Source organism: Carassius gibelio, chromosome B10 (assembly GCF_023724105.1).
Source record: "Carassius gibelio isolate Cgi1373 ecotype wild population from Czech Republic chromosome B10, carGib1.2-hapl.c, whole genome shotgun sequence".
Taxonomy (NCBI): Eukaryota; Metazoa; Chordata; class Actinopteri; order Cypriniformes; family Cyprinidae; genus Carassius; species Carassius gibelio.
In genome coordinates, this window is record NC_068405.1 from 3,564,998 (window position 1) to 3,589,425 (window position 24,428).

The 24,428-nt window shown below is 40.5% G+C and overlaps 1 protein-coding gene and 1 long non-coding RNA gene across 2 annotated transcripts in view; one reads left to right on the forward strand and one right to left on the reverse strand.

Annotated features, from left to right (window-relative positions):
- The window catches only part of LOC127966197 (major intrinsically disordered NOTCH2-binding receptor 1-like), a 38,585-nt gene extending 31,864 nt beyond the window's left edge, over positions 1 to 6,721 (reverse strand). Inside the window, exons 1-2 of the mRNA XM_052567036.1 lie at positions 6,575 to 6,721; positions 5,197 to 5,418 (exon numbers count right to left, since the gene is read on the reverse strand). Of these exons, the coding sequence (XP_052422996.1) occupies positions 5,197 to 5,418; positions 6,575 to 6,721 (369 nt within the window). The remainder of the gene's footprint in view (positions 1 to 5,196; positions 5,419 to 6,574) is intronic.
- The window catches only part of LOC127966202 (uncharacterized), a 129,572-nt gene that overhangs the window by 67,574 nt on the left and 37,570 nt on the right, over positions 1 to 24,428 (forward strand). The gene's annotated exons all lie outside the window — the stretch shown is intronic.

A 24,428-nucleotide genomic window follows, 5' to 3' on the forward strand; every position in this document is an offset into this window, starting at 1 on the left:
GCCACCATAGTCAAATGTTTACCGGGAGCCAGAGCGCCTGACATCTTGGCAAATTTAAAAGTGCTGGCTAATGCTAAACGTAAATACAGTAAGATTGTTATTCATGCCGGCACTAATGATGTTCGACTTCGCCAGTCGGAGATCACTAAAAATAACTTTAAAGAGGTGTGTGAACTTGCAAGCACGATGTCAGACACTGTAATATGCTCTGGTCCCCTCCCTGCTTACCGTGGTGATGAGATGCATAGCAGATTGTCATCACTCAATGGCTGGATGTCTAAGTGGTGCCCACAGAATAACATAGGTTTCATAGACAATTGGACGAGCTTTTGGGGCAGACCTGACCTGTTTAAAAGAGATGGTCTTCATCCCTCCTGGGGTGGCGCCACTCTTCTGTCTAGAAATATGGCAAATAGTCTTAGTGTTTATACTTGACTAACTGGGGCCCAGGTCAGGAAGCAGACAGACTGGCTAAACCGACCGTCTGCTAGCTGCCTCCCGTCACAGAGGTCAGTTAATTCTCAGCACATAGAGACTCTTTCACCTAGATATCACACTATAGAGACTGTGTCTGTTCCCCGAACTAGAAAATACAAAAAACGTCCAAACCAAGTTAAGGTTAACAATTTAATTGAGGTTCAACAAATAAAAAACAAATGCAATATGGATAAACAAATGATAAAGATTGGCTTATTGAATATCAGATCCATTTCTACGAAAACACTTTTTGTAAATAATATGATAACTGATCATAATATAGATGTGCTCTGCTTGACAGAAACCTGGCTAAAACCTGATGATTACATTATTTTAAATGAGTCCACCCCCCAAGATTATTGTTATAAACACGAGCCGCGTCTAAAAGGCAAAGGGGGAGGAGTTGCTTCAATTTATAATAACGTTTTCAGGATTTCTCAGAGGGCATGCTTCAAGTATAACTCGTTTGAAGTAATGGTGCTTCATATAACATTATCCAGAGAAACCAATGTTAATGATAAATCCCCTGTTATGTTTGTACTGGCTACTGTATACAGGCCACCAGGGCACCATACAGACTTTATTAAAGAGTTTGGTGATTTTACATCCGAGTTAGTTCTGGCTGCAGATAAAGTCTTAATAGTTGGTGATTTTAATATCCATGTCGATAATGAAAAAGATGCATTGGGATCAGCATTTATAGACATTCTGAACTCTATTGGTGTTAGACAACACGTTTCAGGACCTACTCATTGTCGAAATCAAACTCTAGATTTAATACTGTCACATGGAATTGATGTTGATAGTGTTGAAATTATTCAGCCAAGTGATGATATCTCAGATCATTATTTAGTTCTGTGTAAACTTCATATAGCCAAAATTGTAAATTCTACTTCTTGTTACAAGTATCGAAGAACCATCACTTCTACCACAAAAGACTGCTTTTTAAGTTATCTTCCTGATGTATCCGAATTCCTTAGCATATCCAAAACCTCAGAACAACTTGATGATGTAACAGAAACTATGGACTCTCTCTTTTCTAGCACTTTGAATACAGTTGCTCCTTTACGCTTAAGAAAGGTTAAGGAAAACAGTTTGACACCATGGTATAATGAGCATACTCGCACCCTAAAGAGAGCAGCCCGAAAAATGGAGCGCAGCTGGAGGAAAACAAAACTAGAGGTATTTCGTATTGCTTGGCGGGAAAGTAGCATATCCTACAGAAAAGCATTAAAAACTGCTAGATCTGATTACTTTTCTTCTCTTTTAGAAGAAAACAAACATAACCCCAGGTATTTATTCAATACAGTGGCTAAATTAACGAAAAATAAAGCCTCAACAAGTGTTGACATTTCCCAACACCACAGCAGTAATGACTTTATGAACTACTTTACTTCTAAAATCGATACTATTAGAGATTAAATTGCAACCATTCAGCCGTCAGCTACAGTTTCGCATCAGACAGTGCACTATAGACCCCCTGAAGAACAGTTCCACTCATTCTCTACTATAGGAGAGGAAGAATTGTATAAACTTGTTAAATCATCTAAACTTACAACATGTATGTTAGACCCTATACCATCTAAGCTCTTAAAAGAGGTGCTTCCAGAAGTCATAGGTCCTCTTCTGACTATTATTAATTCCTCATTGTCATTAGGATATGTCCCCAAAACCTTCAAACTGGCTGTTATTAAGCCTCTCATAAAAAAGCCACAACTTGACCCCAGAGAACTAGTTAATTATAGACCAATCTCGAATCTCCCTTTTCTGTCCAAGATACTAGAAAAGGTGGTATCCTCACAATTATATTCCTTCTTAGAGAAAAATGGTATATGTGAGGATTTCCAGTCAGGATTTAGACCGTATCATAGTACTGAAACTGCTCTCCTTAGAGTTAGAAATGATCTGCTCTTATCATCTGATCGTGGGTGTATCTCTCTATTAGTTTTATTGGATCTTAGTGCTGCGTTTGACACAATTGACCACAACATTCTTTTGCATAGACTTGAACACTTTGTTGGCATCAGTGGAAGTGCATTAGCATGGTTTAAATCGTACTTATATGACCGCCATCAGTTCGTAGCAGTGAATGAAGATGTATCATATCGATCACAAGTGCAGTATGGAGTACCTCAAGGCTCAGTTCTAGGGCCGCTACTCTTCACGCTTTATATGTTACCCTTGGGAGATATCATCAGGAAACATGGTGTTAGCTTTCACTGTTATGCTGATGATACGCAGCTCTATATTTCCTCGCAGCCCGGTGAAACACACCAATTTGAAAAACTAATGGAATGCATAGTCGATATAAAAAATTGGATGACGAGTAATTTCTTACTGCTAAATTCAGAAAAAACAGAGGTGTTATTCATAGGACCTAAAAACTCTACTTGTAATAACCTAGAACACTGTCTAAGACTTGATGGTTGCTCTGTCAATTCTTCGTCATCAGTTAGGAACCTAGGTGTGCTACTTGATCGCAATCTTTCCTTAGAAAGCCACGTTTCTAGCATTTGTAAAACTGCATTTTTCCATCTCAAAAATATATCTAAATTACGGCCTATGCTCTCAATGTCAAATGCAGAAATGTTAATCCATGCATTTATGACTTCAAGGTTAGACTATTGTAATGCTTTATTGGGTGGTTGTTCTGCACGCTTGGTAAACAAACTACAGCTAGTCCAAAATGCAGCAGCAAGAGTTCTTACTAGAACCAGGAAGTATGACCATATTAGCCCGGTCCTGTCCACACTGCACTGGCTCCCTATCAAACATCGTATAGATTTTAAAATATTACTTATTACTTATAAAGCCCTGAATGGTTTAGCACCTCAGTATTTGAATGAGCTCCTTTTACATTATACTCCTCTACGTCCGCTACGTTCTCAAAACTCAGGCAATTTGATAATACCTAGAATATCAAAATCAACTGCGGGCGGCAGATCCTTTTCCTATTTGGCGCCTAAACTCTGGAATAACCTACCTAACATTGTTCGGGAGGCAGACACACTCTTGCAGTTTAAATCTAGATTAAAGACCCATCTCTTTAACCTGGCATACACATAACATACTAATATGCTTTTAATATCCAAATCCGTTAAAGGATTTTTAGGCTGCATTAATTAGGTAAACTGGAACCGGAACACTTCACATAACACCGTACTTTCTACATCATTAGAAGAATGGCATCTACGCTAATATTTGTCTGTTTCTCTCTTGTTCCGAGGTCACCGTGGCCACCAGATCCAGTCTGTGTCCAGATCAGAGGGTCACTGCAGTCACCCGGATCCAGTACGTATCCAGACCAGATGGTGGATCAGCACCTAGAAAGGACCTCTACTGCCCTGAAAGACAGCGGAGACCAGGACAACTAGAGCCCCAGATACAGATCCCCTGTAAAGACCTTGTCTCAGAGGACCACCAGGACAAGACCACAGGAAACAGATGATTCTTCTGCACAATCTGACTTTGCTGCAGCCTGGAATTGAACTACTGGTTTCGTCTGGTCAGAGGAGAACTGGCCCCCCAACTGAGCCTGGTTTCTCCCAAGGTTTTTTTCTCCATTCTGTCACCGATGGAGTTTCGGTTCCTTGCCGCTGTCGCCTCTGGCTTGCTTAGTTGGGGTCACTTCATCTACAGCGATATCATTGACTTGATTGCAAATTAAAACAGACACTATTTCAACTGAACAGAGATGACATAACTAAATTCAATGATGAACTGCCTTTAACTATCATTTTGCATTATTGAGACACTGTTTTCCAAATGAATGTTGTTCAGTGCTTTGGCGCAATGTATTTTGTTTAAAGCACTATATAAATAAAGGTGATTGAACAAGAAAGTCAATGTAGACAAAGAAGAGGATGATATGTTCTCCCAGGGCCTATTTATACTATAGTTACACTGGTAGTGACGTCATGGGCTGTCGCCTCCAGCCTCCAGATTTGATGGTCATCATTGTATCAATAACACAGTTACTGTCTTTAAATAAAGAATCATTGTTTGTGACATATTTTTTCTAAGCAGTTGTAATTTTTTTTTTTTTTTTTTTTTTTTTTTTGCATTCACAATAAGTGTAGTAAAATTTCAGTCTAATAATAACACTTCACTGAATAGCCAATATTACATGGATTTGAAAAAAAAAAAAAAAAATTTTTATACATGTTTTCAACAGATTTTTTTATAGATATATTTTATATATCTATTTTTTATATATATATATATATATATATATATATATTTTATCTTTATATTTTATTTCACAATACATTGTCATGTGTTTGTGCCCATCACTTCTTGTAGCGGTTTTTAAGGACCATTCCAGCATCTCATTTTTATTGGATTATCAATATATTTGGATTGTATATACACCGGTGGAAACTTTTACATTGGAATTCACAGCATGCTGGATTTCTTAAGGACTGTTTTATGTAATTCAGATGGACTCCATGCTTTTAATAGCCTCAGTTATTCTAGTTTTATTGTGTTGTTTTAAGTTCCTTGTGAATGGTGTAAATACAATTTTAGTTCTTCTTTTGTCGTTGTCTCATCTTTTTAGAACACTCATTTTACCCTTACACAGTTTAATCTGACCCAATTCTAAACCCATGTAATTTGACCAATGAAGCCGATTGTTACAAAATTGTAACAATCTGATGATATTCAAATTGCAATATCCATTGTGTGTTTGTCCTTGCCCGCTTTGGGCTAATGCAATACCTTCATGTAGTCAGCCAGCTGACCATGTGCAGTGTGTCTGTCATAGTCCTGAATGGTCCAGGATGGCTTGGACTTGTTCTCCTCTATGTCAGTGATGTTGATGTGAGAGAAGAGAGGGTTCTGCTTGATCTTTGGTTTCAGGGTTTGAGGAGTGATGTGTTTCTCCAGCTCTCTGTCTTCAAACACATCACTGTCTGCTGATAGCTTTCCTTCCATTTCTTTCTCCCTTCCCTACACAACAAAGACAGATTCATGAAGAGAGTATTTCAGTAAAAGGTTAATTCTCTATCAAGTGTGAAACAAATTTATCATAGCCCCTAGCTTTAACACTAATTAATCACACTTGGGACAGCTAATGAAGGTATTCTGGGTTGCTAGAAACTTCAGGATCAGGTCAGATCAGGTTAGAGCTAAACTCTGCAGGAAGTGGCCCTTTGTAAACCATATTATTGAGTGCATTCAAATCCATAATGTGCATTAATAATGTGTACAACTTTAAACTCAAAAGAATTTGAAATCTTTAGGCACCCCACAATTCAATCTGATTCCCTTCTTTGGAACCGTGATCCAGTTCCTAAAAATTCCAAAGCTGTTACTGTATTAGTACTTTTTACTTGTCCTTTTACTCAAGTCATTTTGAAAATGAATAGACCTATTTTTTTTATTATTTTAATATTATGCAATATTTTATTGGGGTATCTGTACTTTACATATTATTATAGCGACTATTTGCGTATAATTGTTCATTAGTAGTTATTTCATAGTTACTTTTCTGGAACCTTAACTAGTAGATAATTAATAGTAGTTCAGGTGTGACAGAATACATTAGTTATTGATTAACTAACTGTTACACAGCACAATCATAACATTGTGTTACATACTGATTAGTTAACACATCTTCCTTAGTAATTAACATTAGTGAGTTAATGTGTTAATGAAAAATTACCTGTTAGTTCTTCAATAATTCCTTATTAGTTGCAGTAAGTAAGAAACAGTATTCTAAAGTGTAACCAGTTAATTACACAGCCCTGATATCAGCCGAATGAAGACAATATTTAAAACAGCACCTAAAGTCAAAAGAATGTCAACTTTCTTAGTAATAATCAAGGTACTCCTTGACAAATTTAAAAAGTTGTGGGGGAAAAAATATATTTAAAAATTAAAAATTGTTAAATAAACAACGAATCCCAAAGACTATAAATTCTGCTCCAGTACAAAGCTGTAAACCATTTTCTCTTTTGATCAAGGAAAAGTTTTCCACGAAAAGAAGCTGCATGAAGGTTTACAACAGGGAAGATGTCTGTCTAGGAACACTCTCTCATCCACCTTCATTCTGAGGGTTTCTGCAGCAGCTCGAGTCTGTAATAACAGAGTTTACCTGCAAGTACATCTTGTTCTGCCACTGTCTTTGTCCAGACAATACGGCACCAATCTGGAACATCCCATGTGTAGCCGGCAACATTCCCACATCCAGCTGAAGGAATTTCTCTGGATGATTGTTGTTTGGCAGGACAGCTATGTCCATTTTGTGACTTGTGTAAGGTTGAAATGAGCCTTGCTGAGTCTGATCTTAGGTTGAGAGTGAATTATTCATGATGTAACTTTATCTGAGCCCATATGATGCCACTGTCCTGCTAGTAAAGGGATAGTCCCACATCTACTGACTGACAGAATGTTATGCAATAACATCAGCATGGATAAACACATTTTCTGGTTTGTTGTGTGGAATTAAATAAAACGTACTATGATTTCAACTACAATCTACCGTCAGTGTCTTTGTAGAATCAAAAAACCTTAGAATTACCATCTTCAAGAGTTACTTTCCTTGTACTTCATTATTATAGTGTCAGATTGAAATTGATTTGTGTTCACTTAATCATTGAGATTCCAATTAAAATTATCAAAATAATAAACATTTAAACAAGTACAGTAAACATGCCTTCCTTGTGTAACTTCTGGATTTGAGGTACATTACAGTTTTTTACAGACGCTAGGACACAGTTTTCAATACTTAGGTCACTTTTGCAAAACTCTTCACACAGTGAGCACAACAGAAGTCTATGTGAGCTAAACTGAGGATTGATTATCATTGCTTTGGCACAAAATGCATTCAATGACTACATCTCTCAAATTTCATGAATTCTTTTCTCACTCAGACACAACAACTGCCAAAACTCTTTGTACGTACAGGATAATTTACACACGCTTACATACTGTTTTCAAAACTGTTAAACTTATGTTCAAAACAACAACATAATACAAAACTGAATAAGACAGCAATTTGCTACATTTCTACAGTAATATTTTAAATAAATACATTTTCAATCTTAAAATTAAATGCTATAAAAACAGTCATAAATAGGACCATCCACATGATCAAAAAGTCCCTCCTGGACGTAATGAATGCTGGATGCCTGGAGATATCAGCAGAAGATGCCAGGGATGGATCAGGCATGCCAGAAGATTCTCTCCTAGGTGTATTGCTCTAGATGACATGATATGTGATGTGGATGAGAACCTGTGGCCAAATGGAGAAGACTGAGTAGATTATCATTACGATTGTATCTGTAACAATGGAAGGTGTGGATACAAATTCTTCTATTTTGGAATTACTCAGTGCAATAAATAAATAAATAAATAAACAACATAAAATATTGATGAATTCTGAATCATGTCTGATTCCTTCCAATAACATATATTGCAGTGAATTATAAACAGAGATGTGTCCTTGTTTTACACAAGAAATCACTGTATAATGCTACATGTTAGTGTTTTTTAGGTTTTGTGGGTGACAAAGTGTGTTTGTCGGCTGTCAACCTTTGCTAGTGTTCTGGAAGAATGAGTTGATTTGAGACCTGGATAAAGTGTTTTGTTTGTTGTAGTGCATTTTGAATGAGAAATGAACTACTTTGCCAAGCTGAAAATTGGTTAGGAGAACTGTGTGAAGAGATTTGCAAAAGTGACCTAAGTATTGAGAAATGTGTCCTATCATCTGTAAAAAACTGTAAAAGGAGAAAATGAATACACATCACAAATGTTTAAAGCTGAAAATGTGCTTTGAATTTATTAATATTATTGTCTGTGCGTGTGTGTTAAATAGCATTACATGTGTTGTCTATGCTTTAATTTTGTAGAACCTTTCTCAGATGTCTTTGTATTTTGAGAATTCTTTCAGAAAGTGCAGCATTCTTGTTTCAGAGATACCATCTCTTAGTGGGAGAGCAGACTGGATATGAGGAGAATTGCTTGGTGATGTTTACTTTTTTTTCTTGGAGGAGGAAAATAAAATATTTCTAGATTATTTCTGAAACCATAGTTTGCATCTCGTCTGGCCATACAACAGTGGGATGTGTTGACAATTCGTTTGGTCTGCACTTCACACAGCGGGACATGTGAGGGTTGATGTCTGACAGAGATAAAGTCAGTCTAGTTAGTAATGAGTGAAGCTGGTGATGCTGTTTGTGAAGTTGTTTATTAATCCTCTGCTGAGATCTTCAGAGATTTAATGTGTTTGACTTGCAGTTGATTTTATCAAATGCTCAATCATCAGTTATTTGATCATTTAATTTGATCATTCATCTTGTGAACTTTAACATACATTAGTGTTTCTTTTTACATTGTGTGCAGTGTTCACTGAAGATTTTGCAGTTTATGTTATACATGTCAGCATATATCCAAATGTTTATATATATATATATATATATATATATATATATATATATATACACACATACATACATACATACACACACACACACACACACACATGTATGTGGGCAACATGAGGGCAATAATTCTTAGCTGCATGTGGGCCGAGTGTTGTTTGGCCCAGAACTGGGCCAGATGACACTTTGGTAGTGTCAGGGATTGAAGACAGGAAGCAAAATGCAAGTAACGGTTTACTGACAGAATGAAATGAGACAGGCTTCAGCTGACAGGTGAGATGGTGAGTTGGGTGCACTGGTGAAGGATGATGAAAGGTCCAGGTGATGACGAAGTAATCCACAGTTAAACACGGAACCGGAACAAACCAACGAGAATAAACACTAAACAGGACAGACAGTTTTATACAATCGCTATTACAGTTTATCAACACCTTTAACAAGTTTCCTAAACTCTTAACACAGTTAGCACAACATCCGTCTTTGTAGGTTATACTATTAACACATTTCTTGTTGCTTTTTTTTACAAAATGCATACAGTTAACACCAATTTAAAATGCTTGAACTTCTTTTACACACAAGCTCAACCAAGACCAAAACAATGTAATTTTACTGTCTAATTTACAAATGCTTTCACACTGTATGTCAGAACAGATAACATCATGTTCTAAGACTAATTTACAACTAACTTACAAATGTAGAAGTTTGGGCAGATTAGATCACATTTATTTATTTACTTTTTATTCTACTGTGGCTTTTTCTGTTCTGTAAATGTAATATTTTCACATAATGACATAAATTATAAATACAGTTTTTCTCAGTCACTTTGGTACATTTCTCGAATCATCCTTGACATTTGCAAAACAGTAAGTGCATTTCTCAAACCAACTTGTACAAATAGCAAAACACCATGGATTACCTGCAAAAGCCAGTCTCTTGCTCAAAATACTTAGTTCATCTCTCAAAAATAAATATCTGTGTCAATGAACAATGCCATCAGAATGACAAGTCCTTGTGTCATAGTTTATGGATAAGACAGTCAAATTGCTTAGTCATGTTGTCAATATAACAGTGTACTCTGGAGGGATGTTCTGATGTAAACCATGGCAACATTTTGTGATGACAGTTACTGTATTGAAAAGTATGCCATATGCTTATGTATGCCATATATCAATTTCAAAAGTACATATTTACACATTAAAGTATGTGGGATATTAATTGAAAGAGACTGGATTGAATTCCCAGTTATAATCTTACTAATGTATAATGTATATTTTTTTTACATACCTGTAAACTGTACATTTTATAAAGCTACTCTGAGATGGTCATTCAATTTTTGTATTGAATTTCTGCAGCAAAAGAAACAAAATACATGCATTTGGGGGGCAAGAAAAGAGACAGGACAAAGCACATGGTACCAAACAAACACAAACACTCACAGTAGATGGGCACTCAGAGCGGCCACCGGCACCTCATGGTAATCCTGAGCGGGCACCGCAACCTGGTGGGAATCCTGAGCGGACACCGCCGCCTCGTGGGAATCCTGAGCAGACACCACCGCCTCGGGGGCATCGTGAGCAGACACCGCCACCTCGGGGGCATCGTGACCGGACACCGCCGCCTCAGGGGCATCGTGAGCGGACACCGCCGCCTCGGGGGCATCTTGAGCGGACACTGCCGCCTCAGGGGGCTTCGTGAGTGGACACTGCCGCCCCATGGGAATCCTGAGCGGACAGCACCGCCTCGGGGGCATCGTGAGCAGACACTGCTGCCTTGGGGAATTGTGAACGGACACCTCCGCCTCTGGGGAATCGTGAACGGACACCGCCGCCTCAGGGGAATCGTGAACGGACACCGCCGCGTGGAGCTCTTTGAGTGCATACCGCTGCTTTGGGGGAATCGTGAACCGTATCTGCGGCTTCGTGAAGGCTAGCAGTCAGCCCCGCTGCCTCGGAGGGAACATCAGTGGGCTCCACCACTTTGTAAGTCCTGCGAGCCGACCACGCTGCTTGCACAGACATCAGCGGTGAATCCCACATGCAGCGCATCAGACTGTGACGCTCCGGGAACAGGTGTGAGGAATTGGGTGCAGCCGACGAGGCCTCTGCTGACTCCTGGACTGTCACCTCGGGAGAACCTTGAGCAGGCTCTGCAACTAACTTCACCCTGACGGCTGAGCCGCTCAACTGCAGAGCCAGGTTGATGTAATCCTCCAGCATCTCATCGGGGTGCCAGAATGGCATATGGGACTTGAAGGGCTCAGCTAGTCCTCCCCAGAAGAAGACCATTAGACAGGTCCTCTCTGTGACAGCCGAGCCGCCCCCACGAAGTCCCAAGCATAATCCTCAATGCTTCGCTCTCCCTGGCGGATGTCGAGGGATCTCCCTGCTGGACCCATATTTGCTGGCTGTATTCTGTTCACAAAGAAAGAACAGGGTCTGGGTCCAAATGCAGGAAAATATACTTAAATAGGAAGGAAAAGGCCAAAGAGGCAAAAAACAAAACAGAAACAAATCACGGGAACAGAGCAGAAACACAGGTGTAGCAACTAAAACAATGATGAGGTAACTAGATAGACGGGGCAAGAAAAGAGACAGGACAAAGCACATGGCACCAAACAAACACAAACACTCACAGAAGACGGGCACACCAGTAGAAGACAGTGACAATTCTGTAACGTGTTTAAGGTTATTTCATAATGTTGAACAAATACAAATAAATATATCTTAGAACACCTTGACTTGGCTTGGAAGTGTCAAGTGACGGCCCTCTGCATCTGCGATTGTTATCCGGGCCAAGTGTGAGTGTGTGGCCCTCAGCTTGTTCTTGCGCATGTGTTTGTGATGCGTCTGTAAAGCATGTAATGTCGACTTCTCTGAAAAATCACACTCAGTCTGGGGTTTTTCTCTTATAAGAAAATACTTTATTTCAAGGAGAATAAAGTCGAGAGTTCCTTGCAAGGAGATCTCTCGAATGTTATGTGGTATCTCCTTATATACACTATACAGGGCGTTCCAAATAGTCAAAAGGTCCAAAAGGTTCAGTAGACTTGTTGCTTTAAATGAATGGTTGTTGTCATGGTGTAAAGAACAGAAACTGCTATTTGTTAATAACTGGATTTTTTTCTGGGAGCGTCCTAGGCTTTTTCATGCTGATGGCCTGCACCCCAGCAGAGTCGGAGCGGAGCTGCTGTTACGCTCGGGAACCCAGGGAAACACAGGAGACGAGAGATCCAAAGGCAGTGTGAGTTTAAAGGGTAATCCAAATTCTGAATCCAACAAGCAGGGGGTCAAAACCAAAAATCAATCCAAACAAACAAACAGGGATAGGAACAGGAATAGGAACTTGAAACTCGGACGGCGAGGAAACTGGGTGACGGAAAGAAAGGACTCCATTAAAATCAAACAGAAACAGACCGGTTAATATAGGCAGGGTAATGACAATGAAGTGAAGACATCTGAGTGCAATTAACAGGAGTGCAATTACAGTGATGAAGGGACAAGGCTTTGTGGCAATTGTAGTGCCTGCGGTGAGGTGCCTATAGGGAAGTGAGACCACTAGTGGAGACCCAGGGAAGCAGAGACCAGACACTGTAACATTACTCCCTCCTCCATGGAGCAGCTACCAGATGCTCCACCCGAACACAAGAACAGACCAAGGAACACAGAGACAAAGAGGGAGGTGGACCAGCAGAGGATCAGGGGGAGGGATGGAGGGCCAGGTCCATAGAGGGAAACAGAGAGAGAACAAAAAAAAACTAAATCAAAACAACAACAAAACATAAGTCCAGGAGGGAACAGCAAGTTCAGTGGCCTAGGGCCAAACAGACAGGGCAGGAATCCACAGTGGAGCAAGGTAGTATTGGAGCCATGCGGTCAAGACAGAAGCCCACCAAGGCGGCGCAGAAGACCACCACATCCATGAGGTCGAGACAGAAGCCCACCAGGGCGGCGCAGAAGACCACCACATCCGTGCGGTCGAGACAGAAACCCACCAGGGTGGCACAGAAAACCACCACATCCATGCGGTCGAGAGAGAAGCCCACCCGGGCAGCGCAGAAGATCACCACAGTGGGATCGATGACACAGGAGAGCAAGTCTGGTTAGGCACGTCTGAAACAGAGAACATAAACAAGTTAAGGGTGGCCTCCGTGGCCACAACAGGATCAGTTGAGCGCTCAGAGAGTTTGGCTGAGACGTGACGAGCCTCTGGAAGTTAAGCAGAGATGTGGGGATGCTCTGGTAGTTCAGCAGAGACGTGGGGATGCTCTGGTAGTTCAGCAGAGGCGTGGAGAGGCTCAGGAAGTTCAACAGAGACGTGGAGAGGCTCTGGTAGTTCCGCAGAGATGTGGAGAGACTCTGGTAGTTCCGTGGTGTTTAGACTGGATTCAGGAAGATCAATGGTGACTTGACTCTGCTCATGAAGATCATTGGTGACCTGACTCTGCTCATGAAGATCATTGGTGACCTGACTCTGCTCATGAAGATCAATGGTGACTTGCCTTTGCCCATGAAGATAGTCAGTAACTTGCCTTTGCCCATGAAGAACACTGGTGACTTGACTTTGCCCATGAAGAACACTGGTGACTTGACTTTGGCCATGAAGAACACCGGTGACTTGACTTTGTCCTTGAAGATCACCGGTGACTTGACCTGACTCTGGAGTATCAGCGGTGACTTGACCTGACTCTGGAGAGTCAACAGTGACTTGACCTGACTCTGGAGAGTCAACGGTGACTTGACCTGACTCTGGAGTGTCAACGGTGACTTGACCTGACTCTGGAGGGTCAATGGGAACCTGACTCGACTCTGGAAGGTCAACGGGAACCTGACTCAACTCTGGAGGGTCAACGAGAATCTGATTCGACTCTGGAGGGTCAACGGGAACCTGACTCGAATCTGGAGGGTCAACTATGGCTGTCATCTTGTGCAGAGGCGCTGGACAAGCGGATATCTTGTGCCATGACTCTGGACCGGCGGCCATCTTGGGCATTGGCGCTGGGCCGGCGGGCCAACTTGTGCTGTGGCACTGGGCTTGCGGCCATCTTGTGCTGTGGCGCTGGGCTGGTGGCTATCTTGTCCAGTGGCGCTGGGCTGGCAACCACCTTGTGTTGTGGCACTGGGTTTGTTTGTAGACCCCGGTCTAGAATCGGCCATCCCACCGGGAGACACAGGTGTGGCTGGGGTATCCCACGGAGGCCAATGTCATAGGTAGTGACACTAATTCCCAGAAATCAAAAGCATCCAACTGATCCATTTCCTTTCTTGGCACCGGGTCATCCAGACCGGTGTTGAAAATGTCCTTTAGGGCCACATCATTATATCCCATACCATCCACCAGGGTCCAGAACACTTGTGCCATACCACCCACCTCATTCCCCTCTTGGCGGAGGGTGGTTAATTTGATGAATTTTGCCCTTTGTTCCACCATACTGGCTGGGGAACAGGTATGAAGTCCCACACCGCTGGATCTCGACATGATGGAGTCCTTCTGTTACGCTCCGGAAACCAGGGAAACACAGGGGATGAGAGATCCAAACGCAGTGTGAGTTTAATGGGTAATCCAAATTCAGAATCCAACAAGCAGGGGGTCAAAACCAAAAAACAATCCAAACAAACAAACAAACAAACAGGGATAGGAACAGGAATAGGAACTTTAAACTCGGAAGGCGAGGAAACTGGGTGACAGAAAGAAGGGACTCCATGAAAACAAATAGAAACAGACCGGTTAATATAGGCAGGGTAATGACTATGTAGTGAAGACACCTGAGCGCAATTAAAAGGAGTGCAATTACTGTGATGAAGGGAAAAGGCTTTGTGGGAATTGTAGTGCCTGCGGTAAGTTGCCTATGGGGAAGTGAGACCACTAGTGGAGACCCAGGGAAACGGAGACCAGACACCGTGACAGCTGCTCTCTAAAACATCTCCAGGACACTTCGCTCCATGTGACTAGTAAGCCAATTATCAAATAACTATTATGATGACTTTTGTTCCACGCGCTTAAATGATAAAAGTACTTGCGTTGTCCAATCTATTAAGACTGCGTCTTTTGCCCGAATAGTGAGGTTAAAATATAAATTAAATGTAGGATCTAGAAAAAATCTTATCGTGATTAAACCAGAAAAATGTAAAGTAAATGAACAAAAACTATTTTTAAAGTTTGGGCTCATAAATATTAGATCTCTCACAACCAAAGCAGTTATTGTAAATGAAATGATCACAGATCATAGTTTTGATGTACTCTGCTTGAGTGAAACCTGGCTAAAACCAAATGATTATATTGGTCTAAATGAGTCTACTCCACCAAACTACTGTTATAAGCATGAGCCCCGTCAGACTGGTCGTGGCAGAGGTGTTGCAACAATATATAGCGATGTTCACAATGTTACCCAGAAAACAGGATACTGGTTTAACTTATTTGAAATACTTCTGCTTAATGTTACACAGTCAGACATGCTAAATAAGTCTAATTTATCTCTTGTTCTGGCTACTATGTATAGACCACCGGGGCCTTATACAGAACTCTTAAAAGAATTTGCAGATTTCCTCTCAGACCTTCTGGTTACAGTTGATAAAGTGCTAATCATGGGAGATTTTAATATTCACGTTGATAATACAAATGATGCATTAGGACTTGCGTTTACTGACCTAATAAACTCTTTTGGAGTCAAGCAAAATGTCACCGGGCCCATCAATTTAATCATACACTAGATTTAATTATATCACATGAAATCAATCTTACTGATATAGATATCGTACCACAAAGTAATGATATTACAGACCCATTTCCTTGTATCGTGCATGCTGCGTATCACTGATATTAACTATATGTGTTACCGTCTGGGCAGAACTATTGTTCCAGCCACCAAAGACAGATTTGCAAATAACCTGCCTGATCTATCTCAACTGCTATTTGTACCCAAAAATACACATGAACTAGATGAAATGACTGGCAACATGGGCACTATTTTCTCTAATACATTAGAAGCTGTTGCCCCCACCAAATTGAAAAAGGTTAGAGAAAAACGAACTGTGCCATGGTATAACAGTAATACTCGCTCTCTCAAGATAGAAACTCATAGTCTTGAACACAAATGGAGAAAAACTAACTTTTTCTTCACTGATAAAATAGATAACATCAGAAATACAATAGCGAATGTAGACTCGACAGCGTCTAACACTTCAGTTTCATCCATCGCACCCTAAGATAAACTGCAGTGCAGAGGAAGAGCTATTGGGGAAGTCGTTGCCTAAAGGTTAGAGCGTCGGACTCCCAATCGAAGGGTTGTGAGTTCTAGTCTTGGGCTGGACGGAATTGTGGGTGGGGGGAGTGCATGAACAGCTCTCTCTCCACCTTCAATACCACGACTTAGATGTCCTTGAGCAAGGCATTGAACCCCCAACTGCTCCCCAGGCGCCGCAGCATAAATGGCTGCCCACTGCTCCAGGTGTGTGCTCACAGTGTGTGTGTGTGTGTGTGTGTGTGGTCACTGCTCTGTGTGTGTGCATTTCGGATGGGTTAAATGCAGAGCACAAATTCTGAGTATGGGTCACCATACTTGGCTGAATGTCACTTCACTTTCACTTTTCAAATAAACTTATCACTGTATCTAAACCAACAACATGTTTATTAGATCCTGTACCCACTAAATTATTGAAAGACTTGTTACCTGTTACCTTATCTTTAGGTCACGTCCCAAAACCATTTAAGCTAGCGGTTATTAAGCCTTTTATTAAGAAACCAAAACTAAATCCTAGAGAACTGGCAAATTATAGGCCTATTTCAAATCTTCCATTTATGTCTAAAATTTTAGAAAAAGTTGTGTCTGCTCAATTGAGCTCCTTCCTGCAAATACATTATCTGTATGAAGAATTTCAGTCAGCTTTCAGGCCCCACCATAGCACACAAACTGCACTTGTTAAAATTACAAATGACCTGCTTCTTGCGTCAGATCAAGGCTGCATCTCATTGCTAGCTTTACTTGATCTTAGTGCTGCGTTCGACACCATAGATCATGACATACTCATAGATCGATTACAAACCTATACAGGTATTCATGGGCAGGCTCTAAGATGGTGTAGATCCTATCTGTCCGATCGCTACCATTTTGTTTATTTAAGTGGGGAGTCATCTCATTTATCACCAGTAAAATATGGAGTACCACAATGATCCGTCCTAGGTCCCCTTCTGTTTTCAATATACATGTTGCCCCTTGGTAATGGGATTAGTTTCCACTGTTATGCTGATGATACTCAGCTAGATATCTCAACAAGACTAGATGAAACTTCTAAATTATCTAAGCTAAAAGAGTGTGTTAAAAATGTAAAAGATTGGATGACCAATAATTTTCTCTTATTAAATTTGGATAAGACAGAGATATTAATTTGTCACGGAGACGAACCCCGTGATTCCCGCTACTGGCCAGCAGAGGGCTCCATCTCCTGAATATTGACTCTCACACTCACTTATACTGATTCGCACTACACTACCCATCATCCCCGTGCCTCGGACTCTGATCAACACACAGGTGCAGCTCATTGGTACGGGTATATAAGCTGCACAACTCCATCAGTCATACGCAAAGTCTTGTTTTGCTCCGGCTGACATTTCCAAGCGTTAATTCCCGTGTTTGATTTCCTGTTTACCAGTTCTGTTTGTTTACCGCCTCTTGAACCATTGCTGCCTGCCTCTTGACCTTGGATTGTTTATTGGACTCTGAATATTGCCTACTACCCCGATCTTTTGCCTGTGTTTGACGACGATTCTGGTTATCTCTACTATTGTGTTTGCTGGTACTGATCCCTGCCTGTACGACCACGAGTTATTCAATAAAGCCTGCAAAATGGATTCCCCGTCTGGTGATGATATGTTACATAATTATTGGACCAAAAAACAGTACACAGAATCTTTTAGATTACAATTTGCAACTAGACAAATGCACTGCTACTTCCTCTATAGTCAAAAATCTGGATGTAATATTAGACAGCAACTTTCTTTTGAAAATCATATTTTCCATGTTACAAAAACTTAATTCTTCCATCTTAGAAACTTTGCCAAGCTACGAAACATGTTACCTGTTTCTGATGCAGAAAAGCTAGTTGATGCATTGATGACCTATAGACTGGACTATTGTAATGCACTTCTAGGTGGTTGTCCTGCATCTTCAATAAACAAGCTACAGGTAGTCCAAAATGCAGCAGCTAGAGTCCTTACCAGGTCAAGAAAATTTGATCATATTGCCCAAATTTTACAGTCTCTGCACTGGCTACCTATTAAGTTCTGTATCAGTTACAAATTATGATTACTTACCTATAAGGCCCTGAATAGATTAGCTCCTGCGTATCTAACTAGCCTTATACCACATAACAATCCATCACGCTCCCAAAGGTCACAAAACGCTGGAAAAACACTTTTGGTAGTTCCTAGGATAGCAAAGTCCACTAAAGGAAATAGAGCTTTTTCACATTTGGGTCCCAAACTCTGGAATAGCCATCCTGATAATGTTCAGGGTTCAGACACACTCTCTCTGTTTAAATCTAGATTAAAAACACATCTCTTTCGCCAAGCATTCGATTAATGTATCTCTTAAATTGTGACTGCAGTTTCATCTGATTAAATTAGCATTCTTATTTTTTAGCTTGGGTTAAACTGATTAATTTTACTTTGTTGGAACAGCAGCTATACTAATGATGTCTCTGTTTCTATGTTTTGCCACTGGATTTACAAACTCCAGTCGGGATACAGAACACCTGAGAAGAGATGATGCTGACCCCTCAAAGGACCCCAGATGATGCTAACCCTGAATCAACAAACAGAACTAACAAATATTGCTACAAGTGTGACTGCATCATATAATAATTGCTATTAATAATGTCCATCTTCTGGCTGACTATGTCTTATATTAATTTTTCTGAAAAATCCTGACATAAGTGCACAAACTGACAGTCACCACTTATTGTAAAGTTGCTTTGTAATGATTTGTATTGTAAAAAGCGCTATACAAATAAACTTGAATTGAATTGAATTGATTATACCTGATTAATTAAAATATTAATAATAAAAATCTTCCACATATTCTCCCCTTTGAGACTCAGTAAGTCTCACATTTGATTATTTCTTTATCCAGAGTGCTACTCCATAATCTAGTCATATTAGTTAACACTGCCTAGTCAAGTCAAGTCACCTTTATTTATATAGCGCTTTAAACAAAATACATTGCGTCAAAGCAACTGACCAACATTCAGTGTGTCATCTCTGTTCAGTTTAAATAGTGTCCGTGCATTTATTTGCAAGTCAACGATATCACTGACTAATATTAGCATAGATGCCATTCTTCTAATGATGTAGCAAGTACATCGGGTGTTATGGGAAGTGTTCCCGGTTCCGGTTTACCTAATTAATGCAGCCTAAAAATCCTTTAACAGATTTGGATATTAAAAGCATATTGGTATGTGTAAGCCAGGTTAAAGAGATGGGTCTTTAATCTAAGTTTAAACTGCAAGAGTGTGTCTGCCTCCCGAACAATGTTAGGTAGGTTAGGTAGGTTAGGTTACGAGTTTTGAGAACGTAGCGGACATATTTTAAAATATATAAAATGTTTGATAGGGAGCCAGTGCAGTGTTGACAGAACCGGGCTAATATGGTCATACTTCCTGGTTCTAGTAAGAACTCTTGCTGCTGCATTTTGGACTAGCTTTAGTTTGTTTACTAAGCGTGCAGAACAACCACCCAATAAAGCATTACAATAATCTAACCTTGAGGTCATAAATGCATGGATTAACATTAATTTAAACGTAATTTAGATATATGTTTGAGATGGAAAAGTGCAGTTTTAGAAATGCTAGAAACCTGGCTTTCTAAGGAAAGATTGCGATCAAATAGCATACCTAGGTTCCTAACTGATGACGAAGAATTGACAGAGCAGCCACCAAGTCTTAGACAGTGTTCTAGGTTATTACATGCAGAGTTTTTAGGTCCTATAATTAACACCTCTGTTTTTTCAGAATTTAGCAGCAAGAAATTACTTGTCATTCAGTTTTTCATATTGACTATGCATTCCATTAGTTTTTCAAATTGGTGTGTTTCACCGGGCCGTGAAGAAATATAGAGCTGAGTGTCATCAGCATAACAGTGAAAGCTAACACCATGTTTCCTGATGATATCTCCCAAGGGTAACAAATAAAGCGTGAAGTGTAGCGGCCCTAGTACTGAGCCTTGAGGTACTCCATACTGCACTTGTGATCGATATGATACCTCTTCATTCACTGCTATGAATTGATGGTGGTCATATAAGTACAATTTAAACCATGCTAATGCACTTCCATTAATGCCAACAAAGTGTTCAAGTCTATGCAAAAGAATGTTGTGATCAATTGTGTCAAACGCAGCACTAAGATCCAATAGAACTAATAGAGAGATACAACCACGATAAGATGATAATAGCAGGTCATTTGTAACTCTAAGGAGAGCAGTCTCAGTACTATGATACGGTCTAAATCCTGACTGGAAATCCTCACATATACCATTTTTCTCTAAGAAGGAATATAATTGTGAGGATACCACCTTTTCTAGTATCTTGGACAGACAAGGGAGATTCAAGATTGGTCGATAATTAACTAGTTCTTTGTGGTCAAGTTGTGGTCTTTTGATGAGAGGTTTAATAACAGCCAATTTGAAGGTTTTGGGGAGATATCCCAATGACAATAAGGAAATAATAATAGTCAGAAGAGGATCTATGAATTCTGGAAGCTCCCTCTTTTAGGAGCTTAGATGGTATAGGTTTAATCATTTATACAATTCTTCCTCTCCTATGGTAGAGAATGAGTGGACTTGTTCCCCAGGGGGTCTATAGTGTAATACTTTAGCTGATGACTGAATGGTTACAATTTTTACTCTAATAGTATCGATTTTAGAAGTAAAGTAGTTCATAAAGTCATTACTGCTGTGGTGTTGGGAAATTTCAACACTTGTTGAGGCTTTATTTTTCGTTAATTTAGACACTGTATTGAATAAATACCTGGTGTTGTGTTTGTTTTCTTCTAAAAGAGAAGAAAAGTAATTGGATCTAGCAGTATTTAATGCTTTTCTGTAGGATAGGTTACTTTCCCGCCAAGCAATAAGAAATGCCTCTAGTTTTGTTTTCCTCCAGCTGTGCTCCATTTTTCGGGCTGCTATCTTTAGGGTGTGAGTATGCTCATTATACCATGGTGTCATACTGATTTCTTTAACCTTCCTTAAGCGTAAAGGGGCAATGTATTTAAAATGCTAAAAAAAGAGAGAGTCCATAGTTTCTGTTACATCATCAAGTTGTTATGAGGTTTTGGATATGCTAAGGAATTCGGATACATCAGGAAGATAAATTATAAAGCAGTTTTTTTGGTGGAAGTGATGGTTCTTCCATACTTGTAACAAGAAGTAGAATTTACAATTTTGGCTATATGAAGTTTGCACAAAACTAAATAATGGTCTGAGATATCATCACTTGGCTGCATAATTTCAACACTATCAACATCAATTCCATGTGACAGTATTAATTCTAGAGTATGATTTCAACAATGAGTAGGTCCTGAAACTTGTTGTCTAACCCCAATAGAGTTCAGAATGTCTATAAATGCTGACCCCAATGCATCTTTTTCATTATCAACATGGATATTAAAATTACCAACTAATAGAATGTTATCTGCAGCCAGAACTAACTCGGATGTAAAATCACCAAACTCTTTAATAAAGTCAGTATGGTGCCCTGATGGCCTGTATACAGTAGCCAGTGCAAACATAACAGGGGATTTATCATTATCATTTGTTTCTCTGGATAATGTTATATGAAGCACCATTACTTCAAACGAGTTATACTTGAAGCCTGCCTTCGGAGAAATCCTGAAAACGTTTTTATAAATTGAAGCAACACATGTTTATAACAGTCATATTGTGGGGGGGGGGGGGGTGGACTCATTTAAAATAATGTAATCATCAGGTTTTAGCGAGGTTTCTGTCAAACAGAGCACATCTAGATTATAATCAGTGATCATATTATTTACAAAAAGTGTTTTCGTAGAAAGGGATCTGATATTCAATAAGCCAAGCTTTATCACTTGTTTATCCGTATTTCATCTGTTTTTTATTTGTTGAACCTCAATTAAATTGTTAATCTTAACTTGGTTTGGATGTTTTTTGTATTTTCTAGTTCGGGGAACAGACACAGTCTCTATAGTGTGATATCTAAGTGAAAGAGTCTCTATTTGCTGAGAATTAACTGACCTCTGTGATGTGAGGCAGCTAGCAGTCGGTCGATTAACCAGTCTGTCAACGAGCGAGCAGTCCAGGACATCCCAGGAGGGAATCCAGCTTCCGCTGCATAAAAGCTTGAACCGACAGAATGTTAGACTCAGTGTTATGAGAAGAAAACAAGGAAGGTTGATACCCCAGGCAGCAATGAAACAGTGACAGACCGGTGGTGGACATGGGCAGGGAATTATGGGCAAATTCAGCCCAGGGGAGCTGTTCAGTCCAGGACAGGGGGTTGCGAAAAGCCAGGCTGCTGAAAGACTTACGGAAGCTGAGAATAAACAGCAAAATTCCCTCCTGACCTGGGATGTGAATTGAGGACCCCTATCAGAAACAACATCAGAGGGGAGACCCTGAAGCTTGAAAACATGACTGACCATAATCTGAGCCGTCTCCTTGGCAGAGGGGAATTTAGCGAGTGGGATAAAATAAGCCGCCTTAGAAAATCAATCTACGACGGTATTACATTATTACCTGCCGATGGAGGAAGCCCAGTAATAAAGTCAAGGGCAATGTGACCACGACGTAACGGGATGGGGAGAGGTCTGAGAAGACCCGCTGGAGGAGAGTTTCTCGACAGTCTGGGCACACACGGCTCAAGAGGCAATAAAGTGATGCATATCTCGTTCACGTGTGGGACAACAAAAGTGTTGGCGAATACTAGCGAGGGTACCCTTAACGCCGGGATGGGCAGTCAATTTGGTCAGATGACCCTGAATTACCCTGAAGGACTGCTCATTATGCAGAAATGGGAACAAAGACGTGATTCTTAGGAATGTTACATGGAGAGATGGAGTGAGAAATAGAGCACTTAACCAGTCTCTCGATTTCCCCAGATAGCAGTGCCAACTATGTGACTCTGAGGAATAATAAACTCCTGGGTCGAGGTGACCTCAGAGGAATCGAAAAGACGAGAAAGAGCATCGGGTTTCACATTCTTAGAACCAGGCTGGTAAGAAACGGAGAAATTGAAATGAGCAAAAAACAAAGACCAACAGGATTGATGTCATTTAGTACTTTACCGGAACAGATGTACTGTAAGTTCCTGTGGTCAGTCCAGACAATGAACAGAACGGCAGCCCCCTCCAATCACTGTCACATTCTACTAAAGCTAAACGAATGGTGAGCAGTTCACGATTCCCACATTGTAATTACGTTCAGCGGGCAATAGGGGGTGGGAGAAGTAAGCGCAGGGGTGAAACTTCTCATCAGAGGAGGAGCGTTGAGAAAGAATAGCACCAATGGCCACCTCTGAAGCATCAACCTCGACTATGAATTGTCTAGAGACGTCGGGGTCATAAGAATAGGAGCGGTGGTAAAAAGGGTCTTCCCTTACGAAAAATAACCATGGTTTTATTATACAGGACTTGACCGAAGTGAGAGCTGTAAACGGTGTGGCCACTTGGCTAAAGTTTCATATTAAACGCCAATAAAAATTTGCAAAACCAAGGAAACGCTGAAGGGGGCCGCGAGTGTCAGGATAGTGATTCTTAACGGTTATGTCATTCAGCCCTCTTTAATCTATACAGGGACACAAAGAACCATCTTTCTTCTTCACAAAGAAGAATCCTCACAAAGAGAGGAGGAGGGAAAAATCTTGCCAGCGTCAAGGGAGTCAGAAAGATATCTAATGCTTCACACTCAGGAAAGGACAGAGAGTATAGCCTACCATGGGGTGGGGATGTAACAGGAAGGAGCTCTATACTGCAATCATAGGGACGGTGAGGAGGGAGAGAAGTGGACCAGGAACGAGAACTGCCTGCAAGTCGAGATACTCCTCCGGGACCCCAGTCAAATCACCCGGTTCTTCCTGAAAACGCAGAGACAGAAGAAACAGGAGGGAAAGCTGACGTTAAACATTCGATATGACAGGACAAATTCCAAGAAAGAATAGTGCCCTTAGACCAGTTAATGTGAGGATTATGTCTTACTAGCCAAGGGTGCCCTAAAACTACAAGGGAAAAGCGAGAGTGAAACATTTAAAAAGAAAGAATCTCGTGGTGGTTACCAGAAACGGTGAGAGATAAGGGAACGGATTCACAGTGTACCCAAGGGAGGGGGATATCATCTAAGGCGAAAAGGGGTGTGGCCTCCTCATGTTCCTTCAAAGTAATACCTTGTTCCAGAGCCTTAGCCTCATCGATGAAATTCCCCTCTGCCCAAGGCATTACAGGGAACAGAGAAACCGGGCCAGTGAAACGTGATAGGAGTGGTAGTGCAGGACTTGGGAGGATGGACCAGAGAAGTTGCGCTCGCCAGTAACCTCTCCTCTACTTGTGAGTGTTG